The following is a 17,391-nucleotide window of genomic DNA, read 5'->3' on the forward strand; positions in this document are numbered from 1 at the left end:
CCTGACCCGGCGCACACGCCTGCGCAGAGCGACTAGGGACATGGGAACAGAGAGCGCGGCAGATCCCAGAGCTGCCCTCGGGGAGCCCGTCCCGGGCGGGGAGGAACACGGAAGCAGCTGGTGGCAAGGGCTCTGACACGCGAGAGAATGGAAGGGCGGAGAAGTCGCCCCCCGACCAGAAACAGCCAGTTTGAGGGCAGGCAGGGGGCTTCCAAACCGAGTTCCACCCCTGCTGGGCGGCTGTGTGACCTGGGGCCAGTGCCTTCACCTCTCTGAGCCTCAGTTTCCTCATGTGCAAAATGGAGACAGCCCTCTCCCCCATCCCTACACCTGGGTGTGGAGGGGGGGACTGTCATGAGGAGCAGATGCAAGGATGTGGGTGAAAACACCCGGCGCCTCTTTCTCCCCTCTATTCGCCCAGAGAAGGGGCCCCTGAGCTGGGCCTGAGGGATGAATCGGAGTTTGCCAGGCGGGGAGGGGAGCCGAGGGTGAGCATGCACCACGGGAGAGGAGGCAGGGAGGCCACCGTGGTCTGGGGCAGCGATGTCCTGCTCCTTCCTTAGCCAGGCCCCTGAGGAGACTTGAATGGACTCTGCTCTGCCCTCCCAGTCTCCTTGCTTTCCATAGCACCCCCTCCATCCCCACATCCTTCTGCAAGTGGCCCCTCCTGCCACAGGGGGCACACACACAGCAGGGGGTCTCCACATGGCTGAGCCAAGCCCAGCCTCTGCCTGCCTGCCCCTCAGCCTGCTCTGGGACGCCCATGCTGGACTCTGGACATACTGGGCCCAGGACCGTGGACAAGCCCTTCTTCACCCAAGCCTCTATATGGGGGCAGCTCTGGAAAGGGGCATGACAGGGAAACCTGCCCACCCCCTCAGCCTGGGGCTGGGGACTGGTCCCATGGGTGTCTGGAGCAAGCAAGGTGAAGCTGGGGAGGGTAGGAGATGCAGCCAGGGAGCCAGACAGCAGGCGGGGTCACCGGGCATGAAGCACATGCAGGCCAGCAGTCCCCCCTCCTCCCCACAGAGCCCTGACCCAGCCCATGGCCCCCACAGTGCGTACACACCTGACATCCACCTTCCTCCTAGGGGCCAGCGAGAGAGAAGCAGAGCAGAGAGAGGAGAGGCTGAGAGGAGACTGAAGAGAGCAAGCATGGGACAGGGGGTGGGAGGGGGCCTGCAGGGAGTCCCCTGCAGAGGGGGCAGCAGGGACACTGGGGGTGGGGCTCTGCCCACCTCTCCTGGTGACCCCACCCCTGCGCCGGGCATAGTGCTCAAAGCCTCGGTCACCCCCCCAAGGCATCGGGGCTCCCTTCCTTCCCGTGACTCTAGTCTAGGAGGCCACGCAGAAGAAACGGGGTGGGAGAGGCAGTGGGGGTGGGGGAAAGAACCCTTACCCAAGAGCTGGAGCCCCACACCCCTCCTGGCCTCACTCCTTGCTCCCAGGGACCTCTGGCCTTGGCAGGAGGCTGCCAGGCTCCCCTGGGTCAGCAGGCTCTAGTCTGCGCCCCATGGCCAGAGTCCCACCCTCCCACAGTGCCCCCCACATCTCACACCCATGTCCAATCCCGACCCCTCTTGGATTGGCTCTTTTGTCTCCAACCTTCCCAATGTAAGCCCCCCACCCACAGCTGGAAACTGCTGTGCCCCTTCCCAAAGCACACATACCCCCCCAAACTGCCCCCAGCCCTGTCACCAATAAGGGCACAATTCTGCCCTGACCAAGTCCCTCTGGAGGGTCTGAGGCTTGGGGTGACAATTCCCTGCCCTATCCCCCACTTCTAGTTCTCGGACCCCAATACCCACCTGCCCAGAGCCCTAGGTCAATAAGCACCGCTGACGGTACCTCTCCAGCAGGCCCACCCTCTGTCCCTCAGCCTCTGGCCTCAGCAGGGCCTATAGGCCCACTCAGAGGAGTCTCTGGACCCACGTCAGGGGTGGGAGGGAGGGTGTGGAGCGACGGGGGGGGCGGGGCGGGGGGGCACTCACGTGTTGTTGACAATCTGGAGCCGCTCGCCCTTCTTGAAGGACAGGTCGGTCTCTGTTCTTGACTCATAGTCATAGAGGGCCACAAAGGTGGTCACGCCACCTGTGGGGTTGGGGGGGGGGGGTGTCAGAGGAAAGAGCCCACACTGAGGGAGAGGGGAGCCTCACACTGGGAAAGAGTGGGGAGGGGCCTGCTTCCCGTACTGCTGTATCCCCAGTGTCAGTGTCCTGGCACATAGGAGGGGATCCAGTGTCTGTGGATCTTTGTGTCCGTGTGTCCCAGAGCGTGCACCAGTCTGTGGTCAATCTACTGACTGTACGTCGGTATCCTGGCGGATGTGTGTTGTGGTTCTGTACACCTGCCCTCGAATGTGCTCACCCCATGTCGCCCCAAGTGTGTGTCTGGGTGACAGAGAGACAGACGGACAGAGGGTACCCGTGGCTGAGAGGGATTCAGTGCTGTAAGGGTGTCTTTGATAAGTTGTTGACAGTGTGTGCAACCACGTGGGTGTGGCTCTGAGTGTGTGCACATGTCTGTGTGAATCTCTTTGTCTCGTGTCTTGGGGACCCCCCCCCCAATCTCCCTGGTAGTGTGCGCCTCTAAGCCTGCCATACCAGGCAATGCCAGCAGAGGGCGCAGGGGCGCATCTCAGCAGCCAGGACCAGGCCTCCTGGTCCCATCCCTTCTCCCCTGCAGGGCCCAGGTTGTCCTCAGGCCCCTGCCACACACACTGGCTGCCCGACCTGATGCTGTGTCCTTTGGTCAAAACCAATCCTCCTCTCTGGGTCTCAGTTTCCTCCATCTGGTATGACCATGCACTCCTGCTTCTCTGGACTTCCATTCTCTACCTTTTATGCACCCTCACGGTGACGAATGTAAATGCACACCACCACCACCACCCCCCACCACCCCGCCCCGACATACACACACTCCATGGATACCACCCTGGGCAGTGCATAGAGCCGCCCACCCCCACCGCCTCCAGGAAACCCCCACCACCCCCACCACCAAAGATCCCCAGGGCAAGTAACTCTTCCCCTTCCATAACAGGGCAGGCTGCCCCAGGCCAGGCAGGGCGGGGCATCCCAGGCCCACTGACCAGCCAGTGGTCCCGCCCTCTGCGGGGAGGTGACCGTGTCCGATGAGTTGAAGCCTCCAAACAGCTTGGGTTCAGCCGCTGCCTGGACAAAGGCCGAGCTGGGGCCGCGGTGGCTGTCGGCGGAGGCCGGCTTGCTGGGGGTCTGTGAGGTGGGGAAGGCCCCCCCGCTACCGCCGTGGGCATTCTCTGTGGGCTCCAGGCTGCGGCGCCGCTGGCTGGCATCTTTAGGCTTGCTCTTATTGCTGCCCATGCTCCTGGCTGGTGAAAGGAGAAGACCCGGTGGAGGGGAGCCTCCTGGACCCCTTCAATGGCGTCACCCCCTCCCAGTCGACAGATGGCAAACCTGAAGGCCAGAAAGGATGCTGTGGGACCATGGGGAAAGGGTGAGGTAGGGAGAGGGTAAGGTAGGCTGGTGGAGGCTCAGTATGTTCTACTGTAAAATGGGTGAGGGATGATGGCATCTGATGAAGCCCTAGGCTCCCCTGCTCCCCTCAAGGCAGTGTTTCCATCCTTCCCTCATGGGCATAAGGAGCCTGGCAGCAGCGTGTTTGCACATTGGGCTGCAATCCCAAAGGTCTGCAGTTCGAAACCACCAGCCGCTCCTTGGGAGAAAGATGGGGCTCGGAAACCTACAGGGGCGGTGCTACCCTGTCCTACAGGGTGACTTGGAGTCAGGCAGTGAGCTGCTTGTTGGTTTGTTTAGTTTTGTCATGCCCATGTCCCCAGCACCTGGCAGTCAGGAGAGGGCTCACTGAAGCTGTTTGATGAATGTGGGGTGGACTGAAATTGCTTAGCACCGGGGAAGGAGATAGAAGTGGCCTCCCAGGGAGCGAGCCAGATGAAAGGTCCTAAAGTAGTGATTCTCAATCTGTGGGTCACGGCCCCTTTGGGGGTCGAACGACCCTTTCACAGGGGTCTCCTAAAACCATACTTCTGATAGTCTTAGGAGCCGAGACACCGCTCCTCTATCCATCTCCAGGAGGGTTTGCCCAGTGTAGGTATGCCTGCAAACGGGGTCACCACAGCCAACGTGAGGAGCTATACGAAAGAGCCACCGCATCAGGAAGCTGGAGAACCACTGCTCAAAGCAAGCCCTGCAGGGAGTACAATGCAGCTACAGGCCCTTTGCACCTGCTCCTCCCTCTACCTTGACCACATCGCCAGGCCTCCACAGCCACTTCCTCTTGGCTCCATAATTCTCAGCTCAAAAGGGCCAGCTCTGGACTCCTTTGATCGGGTCAAATCTCTCCAACGTTCATGTCACTCCTTGATAGCATGTGTGTGTGTGGGGGGGGTGTTGTTGCTTATTGTTGTTTCCTTAGTACATGTGAGTATGTAATTACTGCTGTAGGAGTCTGTCTGTGTTTTGTCCACTACTGTGTTCCCAGCCTGGCCAAGCACCAGGTGGGGCAGACAGTAGGTGCTCAATCAACAGTCGAATGAACCGGTGACCGTGCAAGAGTTCAGAGATGAGCCAGAGGCCTGGGAGGCCCAGAGACTGGAAAAACAGAGAGAACCCTGCGGAAAATTATCTCCTGACATCCACGGTCCTGGCAGCTCCTCCTGCCGCCTCTGCCTCCCTCATTCACAGCACCTGACTCACGGCGGTTCCTGCCAAGCCCGACTGGGGTCTCCCACCGGTCACGCTGCCTCTCCCAGCTCCACACCCCACCCCACCCCACCACTTCTCAGTAGGCCTGACTAGGTCATCACCTTACCTTGTGGAAGGCAGGGGCTGTCCCAGAGGACCTGGGAGGCAGCCTGAGGTCTCAGCAGCAAGACGAGGTGTGAAATCAGGGGTCTTGGGATGAGAAGCTCACTGTGCAAGCCTGGGCAAGTCACTTCCCCTCTCTGGGCCTCAGCGTCTTCATCTGCAAAGAAAAGACATGGCGGGCTTCTCAGACTATTGTGTGGACATGGACAAGAAGCTCTGTAAGGGTTCTCACTCCTCGGGCACCGATTCTGGCAGCCCTCAAACGCAAACTCACCACCACCAGGTCGAATCCGACACGGTGGGAGGGTGACCTGTGTTGCTGTGTATAGTTTCACCCAAAATACAAGTCGATTTTTAAAAAACAAAAACTTAAGAGTTTAAGGCTGGGCCTGTACTTTGGATAAGGGTTGGCTCTGGAGCCAGACGCCCCAGCCCCATCAGGCCGCTAGGGGGCAGGTGACTCTCTGTGGCCGTGGTGTCATCAATGGAAGGGAAGACCCAGTCCCGGCCACATCAGCTGGGGCTGATATTGTGTAGTTCTGGAAGAGAGATCCACCAGGGAGGCGGATTCCTATTCTTCCCAAGAGGATGCTGAAGGCTCTGGGATTGGTCTAGAATCTCCTCCGAGAACCGATGACTGATGACAAGTCCCCTGCCTTGGGTGAGACTGTTTCCCGAGTGCCAGCCCTGTCCTGCCGCCCCCTCCCCCACCAGGTGAGCCTTAGTCTGCAGTCTCAGGGCCTCAGGACTCCTGGTTGCCCTGCGCAGGAGTGACCGCAGGATTCCTGAAGCCCGTCCCGCTCAAAGGACACAGGAGGCCCTAGAAAGACCTGTTTAACAACCCAAGGGATAGATCAAGGGACCTGGGGGACCAGGAAGGCTTGTTTCTATGGCAACCCACTCCACAGAGCCCCCAGTGCCCACATGGGGTTGGTTCCCAGGTACCTGATGACCAGTTACCCGCAGCTCCAAGGGGATTGAATTCCACCACCATGCCATCAGCAGATACAGCACCTACTGTGCACGCAGGCCCTCTGCTAGTCTCACCCAGGGGACAGAAGAATGGTCAGGCCCTGCCTCAGAGGGCACCCAGGCTAGCAGGGACCCTGTTTGTGGGATCTTGCGAATAACAATTTTGTGTGGTTTAAATAAATGTAACAAACTACTTGCTACTCCAATGTTTCTTATGCACACAGTTCAGCGATGTTACTGGCTCTCATCATGTTTGGGGGGTTTGAATGCCAGGGCCATGGAGCGCCGACTTTGAAACACTGTCCTGGAACCCAAGCTTCCGTTAGAACAGCGGTTCTCAACCTGTGGGTCGCGACCCCTTTGGGAGTCGAACGACCCTTTCACAGAAGTCACCCAATTCAGAACAGTAGCAAAAGGACAGTGATGAAGTAGCAACGAAAATAATGTTATGGTTAGGCATCACCACCACATAAGGAACGGTATGAAAGGGCCATGGCCATAGGAAGGTTCGAGAACCACTGCTTTAGAATGAACTAGCAACTTGGGATGAGGAGTGACCTCCGGCCCTTGGAAGTCATCAAGAAGAGGGGGTGAATAACGATGTGTCCTGTAAGGAGAGGAAGAGCCAGGGGGTGTACAACGTGTCCTGGGACAGGGGGCTGGTGGGGAGACATGGCTTCTGACCCCAAAGTTCCTACACAAGAAGACAGACCCCACTGCGACCTCCAAGACCACAGTCTCTGTGGTGGACTCTGAGTCTACATGCATAACATGTGTGTGCAGGGAGGCAGGCCGAGTAGAGGTTACGAGTCAGAGCGGGAGCCAACTACCTATGTCTGAATCCTACCCCTACCCCCCCACCCGCCCCCATTCAACTTTGTTTTTTTTAATCATTTTATTAGAGGCTTACGCAACTCTTATCACAATCCATACATACATCAATTGTGTAAAGCACATCTGTACATTCATTGCCCTCATCATTCTCAAAACATTTGCTCTCCCCTTAAGCCCCTGGCATCAGCTCCTCATTTCCCCCCATCCTCCCATTCAACTTCAGATGACACAAGCACTCATAATATCACAGAGCTGTTGGGCGACCTGGGTGACCAGTTCCCGCCTAGGGCAGGGAAGGGCTCTCTGCCAGACTTGATAACGTCCTAAATTCTGACACACAGATCCTTTGGGCACCACAAAATGATACAAAGGAAAAAAGTAAACTCCCTTTCATCCTGGCCGGAGGACAAGCGCCTGGGCTTCACAGGGGTTTCCCCCCCCCCCCGGCACTGTGGGAGGGGACTTGAAGGATGGGCTCCCTGTGGGAAGGGGCAGGTCATCCCCACATGCCCAGGGAGAGGGCAGCTTGGCCAGGATCCCGGGGAACATGAAGCACCCAGGTCTGTAAAAACAGAGTGGGCGGAGAGAAGACAGGCTCAGATAGGGGTCCCCTGGTTCTGGGACCCAAACGCTAAGTCACCGTGAGTCACCATTTGAGAAGGGCCAACCCCCCACATCTTTTCCGCCACTGCCAGACTCTGAATTAGAGATAGGTCCTTGGAGGGGCTGAGAGGAAATGGCGGGGGCGATGGATCCCACCACATGACTAAGGGCGTGCAACAGAACACCAAGGGGAACAGAGCAACAAAGTCCCCAAGGAATACCAAAAATAAACTTTGGGGCCAGGGCTTAGCACCCCATCAGACTCAACTGGAAAACACTCCTAAAGGCCAACAAACAGTCCTTGAACTAACTACAAGCTTTTCTTTTTTGTTGTGCTGTTTTGGTTTTTGGGTTTATTTGTTTTGAGGTTTTTTTGTCATTGGCTTTTTGTTGTTGTTTTGTTTTCTTTTGTTGGTTGGTTTTGCTCTGTCTTGTTTTTGTGCATGTTATTATATCCGCAGGTCTGTCTAAATCAGACAGGCTGAATAAACAATTTGGAGGAGAAAACAACTGGACCAACAGTTCCGGGGGTGGGGGGGCAGCATGGGAGAGGGGAAGGTGGAGGGAAAGGAAGTGGTGTTAACAAACCCAGGGAGATAAGGGATCAATAAGTGATCCAAATTGGTGGTGAGGAGGGTGTAGGAGGCCTGGTAGGGTGTGACCAAGGGTAATGTAACTGAGAGGAATTACTGAAACCCAAATGAAGGCTGAGCATGATAGTGGGGCAAGAGGAAAGTCAAAGGAAATAGAGGAAAGAGATGGGAGGCAATGGGCATTTATAGAGGTCTTAAAAAAGCGTGTACACATATAAACATATTTATATATGAGGGTGGGGAAATAGATCTGTGTGCATATATGTATAGGTTTAGTATTAAGGTAGCAGATGGGCATTGGGCCTCCACTCAAGTACTCCCTCAAAGCAAGAATACTTTGTTCTATTAAACTGCCATTCTATGATGCTCACCTTCTCAACACAATCGCTGAAGACAAAGCAGGTGCATAAGAAAATGTGGTGAAGAAAGCTGATGGAGTCCGGCTATCAAAAGATATACCGTCTAGGGAAGGCGTCCTCAAACTACAGCCCACGGTCTCATGTGGCCCACCAAGGACAATTATCCGGCCCACCAGGTGTCTTTGCCCCATTTGTTTGTTTTTTACTTCAAAATAAGATATGTGAGTTTGCATAGGAATTTTTTCAGTTATCAGGCTTCAAAGAACAAAAAAATCATATCTTTGGATGCACACCTCCATGATATGATCGCTGAAGACAAATGGGTGCATAAGCAAATGTGTCCAAGAAAACTGATGGTGCCCAGCTATCAAAAGGTACAGCGTCTGGGGTCTTAAACACTTGCAGGTAAACAAATGGCCATCTAGCTCAGAAGCAGCAAAGCCCACATGGAAGAAGCACACAAGCCTGTGCGATCACAAGGTGTCGAAGGGGTCAGGTATAAGGCATCATCAGAACAAAAAATCTTACCATAGTGAATGAAGGGGAAAGTGCAGAGTGAAGACACAAAGCCCATTTATCGGACACTGGACATCCCCTTGCAGAGGGGTCTAGGGGAGGAGATGAACCAGTCAAGGTGCGATGTAGCAACGATGAAAATATAACTTTCCTCTAGTTCCTAAATGCTTCCCCTTCCCTACTATCATGATCCCAATTCTACCTTGCAAGTCTAACTAGACCAAAGAATGTATACTGGTACAGATAGGAACTGGAAACACAGGTAACCCAGGGCAGATGATCCCTTCAGGACCAGTGGTGAGAATGGAGATAGCAGGAGGGTGGAGGGAGGGTGGGGTGGAAAGGGGGAACTGATTACAGGGATCTACATATAACCTCCTTCTTGAGTGACAAACAATAGAAAAGTGGGTGAAGGGAGACATCGGACAGTGTAAGATATGACAAAATTATAATTTATAAATTATCAAGGATTCATGAGGGAGGGGGCAGTGGGGAAGGAAGGGGTAAAAATGAGGAGCTGATGCCAAAGACTTAAGTAGAGAGCAAATGTTTTGAGAATGATGAGGGCAACAAATGTACAAATGTGCTTTACACGACTGATGTATGGATTGTGATAAGAGTTGTATGAGCCCCAATAAAATGATATACTTGTAAAAAGAAGACATGGAGTTGAAACAAATGACCCACTATCAGGAAACAAAATTGTATCTTGATCCTCACTCTTTATGCCAATAAGTCCCGATTAATCATATTTAAACCAGGGGGTGAGGGGGTAATTTCTAAGAAAGTGGATTAATTTTCTAGTCTTAGAATAAGGAAAGCATTTCTAAATATGATACAAAACCTAGAAATCATTCAAAAGTGATCAATCAAGCTATATAAAAATCTACAATGGCTACATGATCCCAATTCAGAAGACAATAAAATCAAGAAAAATGATTGCAATTCATATGATGAATAAGGGTTTTCCCCATTCTTACACAAGGAACAACCATGAAATATGAAACCTAGCTCACAGAAATAGCAAACTAAAAGGCTCTTAAACCAAGCAAGAAGCTAACCATCGCTCATAAATGAAATGCAATTAAAACGCTCATCACCCAACATCGGGAGAATACACGTTCTTCTCAAGTTCACACCGAACATTCTCCAGGGCAGACCATAGGCTTGGCCATAAAACAAACCTCAGTACATTTAAAAACCTCAATAAAATTAAAGCCTCAATAAATTGAAAGCATACAGACTATGTTCTCGACCATGGAATGAAATTAGAAATCAATAGCAGAAAGAAATGCATAAAACTCAACTATGTGGAAAAACTGAACAAACTGCTAAATAACTAATGGGTCAGAGAAATGGGACAGAAGAAATTATAAATGCGTTGGGACGAGTGAAAGTGAAATGCAATGTGTGACAACTTACAGTCTGCAACTGAAGGGGTGCTTATCAGGAAACGTCCATCTGTGATGCCTAGCTCTCTAGTCCAGGACCTCACCGTCTACCTCGAGGCACTGGGAAAATAAGAGTGGACTAAACTTTAAGCATGTAAAAGGAAGGCAATAATAAATATTAGTTTTTTTAAAAAAGGAATGAAATGGACGCTAGAGAAAAATCTATGAACTCAAAAGTTGGTTCCTTGAAAAGATCAACTAAGTTGGCAAACCTTGACTAGCTAAGGAAATGGAAAGGAAATGGGGGTGGGGTGGGGGGGTGGATTCACAAATTACAAAAATTGGGAATAAAAGAAAAGACATCACTACATTCAGGGAAGATATTAACCACATTAACAAAAGATGAATTATGGCTTACAGAAATAAAAAGGATTTAAAAGATATATTATGAGGAATCATCCATGAACAAATTAGATAATGTGGGAACAAATTCCTAGAAACACAAATTATCAAAACTGGCTCAAGAAGAAAGTGGAAAATCTGAATAGATTAATAACAAAAAATTTGAAGAGATGGGGGTGGGGGGTGAATCCAAGTGGTTTCACTGATTTTACCAGTCATGTAAAGAAAAACCAGTACTAATTTGTCACTGGAGAACACATCCCAATTCATCCTAAGCCAAGTATCACCATGATACCTAAACCAGAGAAGGACACCGTAAGAAGACTACAGACCAGTGTCCCTGGAACACATGGACGTAAAAATCATCAACAAAATGCTAGCAAGTGGAATCCAGCAGATTAAAAGGATTATATTTCACGACAAATTGAGACTTATGCCAGGAGTACAAGGTTAGTTTAGCATCTGAAAACCAATTCGTGTTATATACTGTATCAAAAGACAATGGATCAAAACCGTATGATAATCTCAATAGATGCCCAAAAAAACCATTGTTGGGTAAAACCCAACAACTCATTATGAGTAAAAAAAAAATAATAATTCAACTAACTAGGACTAGAAAGGAATTTCTTTCTCAACCTGATAAAAAGACCTCATGGCAGAGTAGTTAAAGCATTCCGCTGCTGACCAAAAGGTCTGAAGTTCAAGCCCACCAGCAGTTCCACAGGAGAAAAACAAAATTCCAAGATTACAACCTTGGAAACCCTACATGGCAGTTCTGTTACACATCAGAAGCAATTTAATGACATGAAAACAAAAAAGCATATCTAACATCATACCTAATGGGGAAAGACTAGATGACTTTCACCAAAATCAGGAGCAAGACAGGATGCCCACTCTGGTCACGTCTCTCCAAGACTGTACTGGAGGCTCTAGGCAGTGCAATTAGATGGGGGTCGGGGGAGTATCCAGATTGCTAAAATGTAAAAACCAAGTCTGAGGGGATGCTGTGACCTGACATATAGGAAAACCTAAGGATTCCACTGGAATCATTCAAACTATTAGAAGGAATGAACAAATTTCAGCAAGGTTGCAAGACACACCATTAATACATGTGACCCCAGAGTTACGTCCAAGCTCCAATACGATTGCTCCATCATTTATTGGTTCTGCCTTAAGGTGAACACATTATTGTGGTAATTATGTAATCTGGTGTCAATTTGGGTCTTGAGGATTAAGAGTGAAAGGGTGGGGTCTAGAATGTCAGTCGGGCCATAGCCAATAAGGTCTCTGTGTGGGCATGGCCTTCCCCTGAGGATTCTGGGAACTCCTGTATTTCCTCCTCAGAAGCAGGAGACAGGTCTCTCTCCCTGAGAGAGGCTCTACTAACAAGACCCATGGCACTATGCTGACAGACCCCCTGTGCCCTGGGAACTGGAGGAGCCACGTGGAGACCCGTCAGCACTGAAATGCTTCTCCCGCCACTGGATCCACAAGACTTTGCACCCATTGGTCTGTGATCTTCCTGCATTCGGCATCATTGCATGTGTTCTGTGAGTCTGAAAAGGACTTTATAGATTGTTATTGGACATATGGGCTACTATTGGACTTATGGACTTGATCTGGACTGTACTAGAATGTTTTCTCAATAATCAATTGCTCTTGTACATTAAGCTCTTTCCTATACACATATGAGTGTATTTGTTTCTCTAGTCTACCCAGACTCACACAATTATTTTTAAAGCATTTTCATTATTACTGCCTTTGTTTCAGTATCTTCATGAATACAATTTGTCTTTGGGGTTTGCAAATATTACATATAAATCTCCATATGTAATTTAACACTGCATATAGTATATATTCCTAGTGATAACATGCACCCACCAAAAAACAAACAAAGTCATAAATGAGGTTTGTCCTAACTCAAATACGTCCTAAATCAGAGCCCAGCTATATATAAAAATCTATTTTGTTTCAATACATTTCCAAAAAACCCAAAACTCACTGCCATCAAGTTGATGCCAACTCATAGAGACTCTGTAGGTCAGGCTAAAACTGCCTCGTGGGTTTCTGAGACTAACTCTTAACAAAGTAGAAAGTCTCGCTTTCTCCCTTCTACACATTAGACATGAAACGAAGACAGCAATTCCATCCGTATGAGCACCAAAGAGAATAAAATGCTTACAAATAAAAATGACCGACGTGCAAAGTTCACACTCTCAAAACAACAGAAATTGTACAACGAAACGAATGTGCACCTAAAAACAGAGGGAGCATCCCCTGTCCATGGCCCGGAAGACTCAATATTCCCCAACCTGATGTAATTCCCATCAAGATCCTAGCTGGCGCCTTTACCAATATTGATCAGCTGATCTTAAAATGCATGTGGGAAACTCAAGGGACCTAGAATAGGGTAATCTTGGGAAAGAACAGCATTTGAGGACGCACATTTTTCAATTACAGAATTCATCATTGTGGTGCAAATAACATGCATGCCTTTCTATGCCTGTTCGTTGACGGGCCCTGTGCCACCCTGTCCCCGGGTAGTTTGTAAACATGCTACGCTACTTGCTGTATGTGAAATAAATGAGCATGGCAGCTGTGGCGAAAATAGTTGGTGGGGAGTGGTTGACCAAAATACATACAGAGCTACACGGACGTGTTATTTGGATAGAAATGCCGTACTACAGCGCTATAGCAGTTAAGACGAGATAATACTGGTAGAAGAACAGACAGGTAAGCCATTAGGACGGAACTGAGAGCGCAGACAAAAGCTCTCATTTTTCTGGCCCTTTGATCTTTACCAAGGGCCCCAAGACAATTCAGTGGAATCAGAAACAGCTGGATCTCTACATGCAGACACGGGTACACCTTCCTGACACGTGAGAAACTGAGCTCAAAGTGGACTACACGCCCAAACCTAGACAAAAACAGGGGGAATCTTTATGGCTTTGGGTTTGGCGGTGGTTTCTTGGGTAAGGCACCAAAAACACACAGCCAATGACAAAATAAACAAACTGGGCTTATCAAAATTAAAAATGTTGTGCATGCAAAGACACTAGAGAGAGAATGAAGACAGTCCACAGAACCGGAACAAATATTTGTAAATCACACGAGGGGGACTTCAAAAAAGTTCATGGCAAAATGGAATGGAGAGATCCACAAGCCTTTTGGGGTCCCTTTGTCTGTCTCATGAAGGAACTAAAACAAAACCCGCTGCCATCCAACTCGGCCTCGTTCGACTCAGTGGGCATCCCTACAGGACAGAGCGCAGCCCCACGGGGTTTCAAGGTGACCCATCCCTATGGACAAAGTTGCCACATCTTTCAAATTGCTAACCACTGAACCAGGCAGGCCTCCTTAGACTATCTGAAGAACTCCTAAAACTCAACTAAAATTGAAAAAACGTTCATGGACAAAGGACTTGAGGAGATATTTCTGCCTTCCCCCCACAATACACACACACACACACACACACACACAAATGACCAATCAGCATGTGAACAGATGTTCAATATCATTAGTCAGCAAGCCAATGCAAATCAAAACCACAATGAGTTGCTACATCACACCCACTGGGATGACCACCATCTAAAGCACAGGCAAGGACAGAGAACAGAGTTTATTAATGGGTCTGCAGTTCGAAACCACTAGCCACTGTGCAGGAGAAATGTGAACTTTCTCCTCCATAAAGAGTTACGTAGTAGTGACACCAGGAGGGTAGGGGGAAGGTGGGGAGAGGAGGGGAGAGGGGGTTGGGGGAAGGGCGAACCGATCGCAACGATGACACATAATCCCACGTACACACCCCTAAGGAGCAAACAACAGAAAGTACCATGGGGGAAGGGAAACAGCAGTCAGTGTAAGATATGAAAATAAAAACATAACTTAGCAAGGGGTCGCTAGAGGTGGGGAGGGAAAACAGAGGCGCTGATAGCAAGGGCTCAAACAGAAAGTAAATGTTTAGAAAATAATGATGGCAACCTATGTACAAATATGCTTGATACATTTGATGTATGGATTGTTATAAGAGCTGTAAGAGACCCCAATAAAATGAACTTAAAAAGAAGAAAATGCTTAGAAATTTTAAAAAAAGAAAGAATTGCTTATGGTCTTGGACACCCCCAGGTAGAGGGCAGTTCTACCTGTCCTCCAAGGCCACGGTGAGCTGGAGTCCACCCGATGGCAGTGACTGGCTTGGTTGTGGTGAGGGGCAGGAGGGAGGGAGGGGAAAGCAAGGCTTGTGGCTCTGGGCACATTGTGCTTCTGTCCTTGGTGATGGACACAGTGGTGAAGGATGAAGACAACGAATGCCAATCAACTAGAAAGGCAAAATGCTTGGTCATGCCTGCAAAACACCAAAACCAAACTCACTGTCACCCCGTCAACTTCGACTCATAGGTAGAACTGCCCCTGTGGGTTTCCAAGATGGTGACTGTTCACAGCAATAGAAAGCCTCGTCTTCCTCCTATGGAGTGAGGGGTGGATTCAAACTGCTGACCTGATGATTATCAACCCAACTTACCCCCCCTATGCCACCCCCTCCCCCAAGAAATGGATAATAAGTTTTCGTGAAATGGGAAGACATGGAAAGGCTCGTGGGAATGTAAATGATCCTTCGGATGTAAGACAGCAGTTTCTCCGAGGTCACACGTCAAGTGACACCAGGTCAAGGCCAAGGTCGATGAGAAACGTCCATCTGAAAACTTGTGAGGGACTGTTCCCAACAACAATATTCCCGAGAGCCAGCAAGTAGACATCCCCAAGCCAAGCTGCTGAAGACTACACACGCGAAACGTGGGATGGCCATGCAACATCATCTGGCAATCAAAACATCATCAAGTCCTGACTAATGCCAAGACCTGATGAACTGTAAAACATAATGCCAAAATAAAACCAGATGCCCAGGGGCCCGTAGTACATGATCCAATTTGGATGGAATGTCCACAACAGGCAAACAGAGAAACAGAAAGCGAGTGAGCAGTGGCCTCGGGCTGGGGGGAAGGCGAGGGCGGGGGGAGGGAAGGGACTGCTGAGGGGCGCAGGCTGAATGATGAAATTGTTCTACCGCTGATTGCACAACTCTGTACAGACACCGTTCTCAACGTCACTGGGCGACATGTCTTCCGTGGGTGAATCGCAGGGGTGTGAACGAGTCCCTAAGTCACTCGCTGGACTCTAACTGAAAGGTCCTCCACCCACCTCCACCCACAGAGGACCTCAGAAGAAAGGCATGGCCATCTAGTCCCCGCCCTCCCCAGAAAATCTGCCCTGGAGTCAAAGTCGACTCATAGCAACTGTTTGGAAGGAGGGAGGGAGGGAGAAGGGAGGGAGGGGGGAGGGGAAGAGGGAGAGGGAGAGAGAGAGTGTGTGTGTGTATGTATGTGTTGGGGGGGGGTGGTTTTTAACGATGAGATATTATAAAGGAAAAATTAAGCCGGTCCCAGAGGCCACCCTCCTCCTACTGGATTGGCAAAGGTCCCACCAGTCACTCACTGCCTGTTGGTGACAGTGAGCGGGTATGGTGCTCGCCTACTTCAGGCCGCGCGCCTGACGGCTTCGCTCGGCATGACAAGCTGCACGCACCCACGGACTCGGCGATTTGGAACAAATCCTGCAGGTACCTCAGACGGGAGCACAAGGCGTGTTGACTGAAGACACACGTGGCAGAATTGCCGATACTCACCAAAGGACTACACAACACAGACCCTCCACTGCGCCAAAGAAAGCGCACCTCTGTCCAAGAGCTGGAGTACGCTGCAGTCATGAAAAAGGTCAGAGATGCAGTGCCCGCTGGGTCTGAGGCTCGCTGTTAAAAGAGGCAGCTGCAGAAACGGCGCTTTACACGCGTGTTTCTATGGGCCTGGATCTCTCCAGTAGGGCACGCAGGGAAAACCTTTCCAGAGGCTGCCTCTGGCGAGGAGGCCCGGCTGTGAGGGAGACTTCCTTTACCCTGTCGTGTGTGTGTGTGTGTGTGTGTGTGTGTGTGCTCTTTTCTCTTCTTCTCAAGAATAAACATAGGCTTACCGGGTTCAAATCCTGGCTCGCTCTCTCATAGCTGGGCCTTGGTGTTCTGCTCTGTGAAGGGAGAGATAATATTAATATGCACTTTGCAAAGCTGTTTCGTAAATCTAAGCACGGTGTGAATATGGTCCTTACCAGTTAATGATCTTAGTTACTGAACTCGGTGCAGTGAGGTGGGTTAGAACAGTTACCACCAGAGAGCAGGGCCAAGCAGTCCCCTCGGGCTGGGGAGACCTGGGCTTCCTGGAGGTGACGGAAGGGTATTAAAGGGCTGGAAGCAGGAATACCCTGGGGTGCACTTCATTGTTGGCCTATTCCTTTGTTCTTCAACAGGCTTCCTCAGAGCCTCCTATACACCAGGCACTGTAGGGGGGGGGGGGACCAAACTCTAAAGCCCAGGGCCAGCGAGTCAAGTCCAAGTCCTAGCAACCCTACAGGACAGGGCAGAGGGGCAGAGCTATCCCTTCGGGTTTCTGAGATTTCAAATCTAGACAAGAGCAGACAGCCTCAGCTTTCTCGCACAGAGCAGCTGATTGGCTCAAACCATGGAATCATCATTCTGCCAGCAAAGTCAAGCCCACTGCCACAGGCCCTTCCAACCCATAGAGACCCTATATAGGGATTGGGAGGCTCAATTCTTTACAGGAACAAATAGCCTCATCTTCCTCCTGAGGAGTGGCTGGGGGGTGAACCACCGACCTTGTAGTCAGCAGTCCCCGTGCCCACCAGCGGCATGGAGACTCCTTAAAAGACAATCAAAAGCCAGATGGGTAAATCTGCCAAGGGATGAATCAATCACAAGCGTGCAGTAGTGGGGACCACAGAGGGTCTGGGACAGAGCTTCACCCAGGTCCGAGTGCTCGCAGAGCCAGAAATGGAAGCTCCAAGAGGGCGTGGG

The 17,391-nt window shown here is 50.5% G+C and overlaps 1 protein-coding gene across 6 annotated transcripts in view; it reads right to left on the reverse strand.

Moving 5' to 3' along the window:
• Nucleotides 1–17,391, reverse strand: part of SRC (SRC proto-oncogene, non-receptor tyrosine kinase) — a 49,238-nt gene that overhangs the window by 12,408 nt on the left and 19,439 nt on the right. For 2 of the 6 annotated variants that reach the window (XM_075528775.1, XM_075528779.1), the window contains 5 exons: nt 16,497–16,547; nt 10,102–10,190; nt 4,807–4,959; nt 3,089–3,346; nt 1,992–2,091 (listed from right to left, as the gene is read on the reverse strand). In XM_075528775.1, coding sequence (XP_075384890.1) covers nt 1,992–2,091; nt 3,089–3,338 — 350 coding nt within the window. In that variant the 5' untranslated portion in view covers nt 3,339–3,346; nt 4,807–4,959; nt 10,102–10,190; nt 16,497–16,547. Of the gene's footprint in view, nt 1–1,991; nt 2,092–3,088; nt 3,347–4,806; nt 4,960–10,101; nt 10,191–14,843; nt 14,938–16,496; nt 16,548–17,391 lie in introns of those variants that run through there. The other 4 variants (XM_075528774.1, XM_075528776.1, XM_075528778.1 and 1 more) reach the window with 3 other exon arrangements.

This window comes from Tenrec ecaudatus, chromosome 12 (assembly GCF_050624435.1).
Source record: "Tenrec ecaudatus isolate mTenEca1 chromosome 12, mTenEca1.hap1, whole genome shotgun sequence".
In the NCBI taxonomy this organism is placed as follows: Eukaryota; Metazoa; Chordata; class Mammalia; order Afrosoricida; family Tenrecidae; genus Tenrec; species Tenrec ecaudatus.